Source organism: Prunus persica, chromosome G2 (genome assembly GCF_000346465.2).
Source record: "Prunus persica cultivar Lovell chromosome G2, Prunus_persica_NCBIv2, whole genome shotgun sequence".
Lineage (NCBI taxonomy): Eukaryota > Viridiplantae > Streptophyta > Magnoliopsida > Rosales > Rosaceae > Prunus > Prunus persica.
This window is the reverse complement of record NC_034010.1, coordinates 4127642-4132771: the sequence shown is the minus strand read 5'-3', so window position 1 is coordinate 4132771 and position 5130 is coordinate 4127642. Positions and strand designations below refer to the sequence as shown.

The 5130-nt window shown below is 37.8% G+C and overlaps 1 protein-coding gene across 1 annotated transcript; it reads left to right on the top strand.

The window, feature by feature from the left end:
* Window positions 1253–2928, top strand: LOC18786155 (NADPH:quinone oxidoreductase). Its single transcript, XM_007218384.2, has 3 exons — window positions 1253–1443; window positions 1527–1718; window positions 2388–2928. Exons 1-3 carry the CDS (start codon window positions 1341–1343, stop codon window positions 2687–2689), a joined length of 597 nt encoding a protein of 198 aa, XP_007218446.1. The 5' UTR covers window positions 1253–1340; the 3' UTR covers window positions 2690–2928.

Below are 5130 nucleotides of genomic sequence, written 5' to 3'. Positions count from 1 at the left end.
GAAAAATGACATGTCTTACCCTTAAGATCAAATGTCTCATACGTGTTAAGTCACAATTCTGAAGCTAAATGACACTTCCAAACCTATACTAAGTTCAAGGAAATGTCAATACAATTTCATACTGACATACTCCTTGTCATCCCCTTTATGGAATTTGATGACTGTCTTCTTCTGAATCTTCAATAAAAAAAAGATTGTATATCATGGCCTGCCTTGGTACTCAGTCTTTTCGATTTATCTATGGTATCTATGGAAATGGAGATGTAAGCTGATTTTTTAGCAAAGTTTTATTATGCCTTATGAGCCTTTGCACCTAGTTTACCATGCATTGGATTGATACAATACAATGCTTGTAAACCAATTATAGGCACTCCGGAGTACACTGTGGTTCGTATCTAATCGAAAACTCCCAGACCTGGTGAGTAATGTGATACCTTTTTCTAACTAGGTACTTGCAATTTTACTCGGCCAAGGAACAAATCTCCAAGCTTTGACTTTGGGCGAGCTTCATCGTGAAATATGGTTTGGCCGAGGGTTTTAGTCATTATCGTGATTCTTGGGTCGAGATCAAGGCCCATAAGTTTTTGGATCATGGAGATAATTTTAGTCTTGGCAATTTGGACCTCGCTTTGAACATTGGGCTAAGCCCTTTGTGTCACAACCGTGGGCTTTTGATCTCGATCCTTCAGTTTTGTTTTGAATTTGGACATTTCATCCTTTTGGGCCCAACACTAGACTTCACTAGGTTATTGTCATGTCGTTTTTTTGTAGGTCCAAGGGGAAAAAATTCAGGTATAAACAGAGCGAATATACTCCTCACTTTGTGTCTGAGTTCGAATCCTCCTTCCAACGTTTAGATTAAAATATGCTTGTATTAAAATAAAAAAAATAAAAAGCCTGCATTAAAAAAAAAACAGAGTACATATATGCGAGAAGGACGTATTTGTTCACGGTGAATGAACACAGACGGGTTCCAAGGCATTGGGCGCAACAAATTCAAAAATTCAAAAATGTTTTTTCCCCTCCTACCTCATTGCACACGTACCACATCCATCTCACCACCTCACTGCTGACGTAAGAAGTCAATATGACGACCACCACAGGCACACATCACCAACTTAGACCGTTGATTCTCCAAGATCAATTCGCCACCGCCAGATCTCGACCCCACAATTTGTCGTAACTTCGTTTCCTCATCGTACTCAAACTACGCCCATTTCCAACGCTATATCTATCATTTCCACTCGGCCTGCTCTTGTTGAGAGACAGAGCTTCTGATTTTCCATTTTGCCCCAAAAAAAAAAAAAAAAAAAAACTTAACAACGGAAAACTAACAGAACATGGCGGCGGCAGTTGGAGCGGAAGCAAAACCATTGATTAAAGTAGCGGCTATTTGTGGGTCCCTGCGTGAAGGTTCATATAACCGCGGTCTCATTCGTTCTGGTTAGTTGCATCTGATCTGGCATCTGTTTTTGCTTGTTAATTTTTCAATGTGAGTTTGGGTTGTGATGTGGTGCCGATTGTAGCGATTGAGATAAGCAAGTCGTCAATCCCCGGCGTGGAAATAGAGCACGTGGAGATCGCAGAGCTGCCACTGCTGAACACAGATCTGGAGGGCGAGGGGAGCTTTCCACCGGTCGTTGAAGCATTTCGTCAGAAGATTCTAGCAGCTGATAGCATTCTCTTTGCCTCCCCTGAATACAATTACTCTGTCTCAGGTATTTTTCTGAATTTCCTTTTTTATTTTACAATTATATTTTCAACTTGAGGTTCAAGTTTCATTGTTTTCTATTGCATCTGGTCACTTTACGTCTATTTCTAGATAATATCAAAATCCAAAATTTTCTTTTAACGTTAATTTCTAGAGTTTTTGCTCTCATTAGTAAAGGATTAGAGCAATGACTGCTTTCTAAAAAGGCTATGTATATGCGACCGGTCAGAATCACTTTTAGAAAGAATCATCTTTCGTATGCTTGAAAGTGATTTTAAATGATTATGAGTTGAGCACATAGGAGGTGGACATTATCAACTAATTCTTTATCGGAGTATTCGGTTGAGATTGGATTGGCGCAAAATACAATAAATAAATAATTGGCGCACCAAATTAAATCGGTTGGTTCGCCATTGGTTTATTAAGTTTCACCACATTGCTTTGGGTTCTCCAAATCATGGTTTATTCCCCATAGCTTTAGCTAAAGTAACACCATCATGGTTTTTATTTTTCTTTGGCACAAACTCAATTCTTATCGTGTTGTACAACAACAAAAAAATAAATAAATAAATAAAAGAGTTTCTTCGCATGCTTGTTTCCATTTTCCATGGACTAGAAAACTTGTTGACTTGTAGTTTCTGTTATTTGCTGACCAATTTGACCCCCTCTAATGCAGCACCTCTAAAGAATGCACTTGACTGGGCATCAAGACCCCCAAATGTTTGGGGTGATAAGGCTGCCGCAATTGTAAGTGCTTCCGGAGGCTCTGGTGGTTCACGATCCCAATACCATCTTCGCCAAATTGGAGTGTTTCTTGACCTCCATTTCATCAACAAGCCAGAGTTTTTCTTAAATGCATTTGGGCCTCCTGCAAAGTTTGACAAAAATAGCAACTTGATTGATGCAAAGACCAGGGAGAATCTGAAGCAAGTTCTTCTGTCCTTGCAGGCTTTTACTTTGAGACTCCAAGGAAGATAGTTGCTCAAGTTATGTGTGATTCATTTTTCTCATGCTATTTCAATTGTTATCAGAGAATGCGAGGCAATTAAAGTGACAAAATAAAGAGAGAGATGTCCTCTTTCGAAGATAAATTAAAATGGCTTGTTCAGTTTTCTCCTTTTTTCCTTTTGACATCCTATCTTTAATTTTTACTTTTCTTATTGTGTTTCCTGTTTTTAACTATGACTAAACAAAGGAAAGGATATCCCGGATGTCCAGTATGTGTATGTTCGTTTCATGCATTACATGTTCATAACAGGCATCCTAGAAATTTGGCTTTTAGGATAATCCTCATTTGCATTCAGGAGATTGCTTGTTTGAACACTCAGAATTACAGTACATACCTTGCCTGACCGGTTGGAAAAGATAGGGTGACCGGCTGAAAATGCTTGGAGAACTTAGAATTCAACAAATTAGTGGGCGACTGGTCAGTTTTGGCAGAGAACAGTTAATTAAGAAATTCACAAAACAACTGGTCGGTACTTGTTCGGACTGCGCAGCAGAAGTCAAAGTCACCTTTTTGGCTGGTGCATTTTTCTACTCATATCTCTTATTTCGGCCCATTTTCTGATGAGATGGGATGATTTTCAGCTGCTCCGACCTCCATTGTCTCGATCACCTTTAATACATTATTTATGGAACAATAGAAAATATGAATTTAAAGATAATAATTCCTATTAAAAATGTAACAACTAAATACGATATTAAACTTACACGAAATTAATGTAAAACAACAAACACAAACTGGAAGAAATATTAACAAATTTAATAGTTGAGGCTTGCAAGACAGATTTCACCCCTGCCTTTGTGCTCGCAGTTTGATAACTTTGTTATGTGTGAATGACATGTAGGTGTTGCTAGAGTGGGGATTACTAATCCTTTTGATTCTAGGTTGTCATATGCATGTGTTTGATTCACACATAATTGCATTGTTATCTTCGTGGATAGTTTTAAGCTTAGAGATAAATTGTAAAATACACCTATTCACTCGATGAGACTCTCAAAATACAAGTTTTTAATATTCTTTTAGAGGCTTTTTTGGTATAAATTTGACTTAATAATGATAATTTCACTTTAAGTTACATTTTTATTCTCATCATTTAGAATTTTGAACGTTCTATACTTAATTTGGTGAACTTATTAATTATGTGATTTTAGGTTTTGTAGGAGGTCTTTGGGTTCTCCAAATCATGGTTTATTCCCCATAGCTTTAGCTAAAGCAACATCAGCATGGTTCATAGCTTTAGCTAAAGCAACATCAACATGGTTTATTCCCCATAGCTTTCGCTAAAGTAACACCATCATGGTTTTTATTTTTCTTTGGCACAAACTCTATTCTTATTGTGTTGTACAAAACAAAACAAAACAAAAAAAAACAAAACAAAAAAAAAAGAAAAAGAGTTTCTTTGCATGCGTGTTTCCATTTTCCATGGACTAGAAAACTTGTTGACTAGTAGTTTCTGCTATTTGCTGACCAATTTGACCCCCACTAATGCAGCACCTCTAAAGAATGCACTTGACTGGGCATCAAGACCCCCAAATGTTTGGCTGATAAGGCTGCTGCAATTATAAGTGCTTCCGGAGGCTCTGGTGGTTCATGATCCCATCTTCGCCAAATTGGAGTGTTTCTTGACCTCCATTTCATCAACAAGCCAGAGTTTTTCTTAAGGCATTTGAGCCTCCTGCAAAGTTTTGAGCCTCCTGCAAAGTTTGACAAAAATAGCAACTTGATTGATGCACAGACCAGGGAGAATTTGAAGCAAGTTCTGCTGTCCTTGCAGGCTTTTACTTTGAGACTCCAAGGAAGATAGTTGCTCAAGTTATGTGTGATTCATTTCTCATACTATTTCAATTGTTATCAGAGATTGCGAGGCTATTAAAGTGACAAAATAAAGAGAGAGATGTCCTCACCTTTCGAAGATAAATTAAAATGGCTTGTTCAGTTCTTTCCTTTTTTCAAGCCAAATGTAAAGAAAATTGTTGACTAATTATATTGAAGAATTAACTTTTTTTAACTATGACTAAACAAAGGAAAGGATATCCCGGATGTCCAGTATGTGTATGTTCGTTTCATGCATTACATGTTCATAACAGGCATCCTAGAAATTTGGCTTTTAGGATAATCCTCATTTGCATTCAGGAGATTGCTTGTTTGAACACTCAGAATTACAGTACATACCTTGCCTGACCGGTTGGAAAAGATAGGGTGACCGGCTGAAAATGCTTGGAGAACTTAGAATTCAACAAATTAGTGGGCGACTGGTCAGTTTTGGCAGAGAACAGTTAATTAAGAAATTCACAAAACAACTGGTCGGTACTTGTTCGGACTGCGCAGCAGAAGTCAAAGTCACCTTTTTGGCTGGTGCATTTTTCTACTCATATCTCTTATTTCGGCCCATTTCTGATGAGATGGAGAATCG

Coding starts and splice junctions, on each gene's coding strand:
- LOC18786155 (XM_007218384.2), top strand. CDS start 1,341: ATGGCGGCGGCAGTTGGAGCGGAAGCAAAACCATTGATTAAAGTAGCG. Junction 1,444..1,526: donor CCGCGGTCTCATTCGTTCTG/GTTAGTTGCATC, acceptor TGCCGATTGTAG/CGATTGAGATAAGCAAGTCG. Junction 1,719..2,387: donor ATACAATTACTCTGTCTCAG/GTATTTTTCTGA, acceptor CCTCTAATGCAG/CACCTCTAAAGAATGCACTT.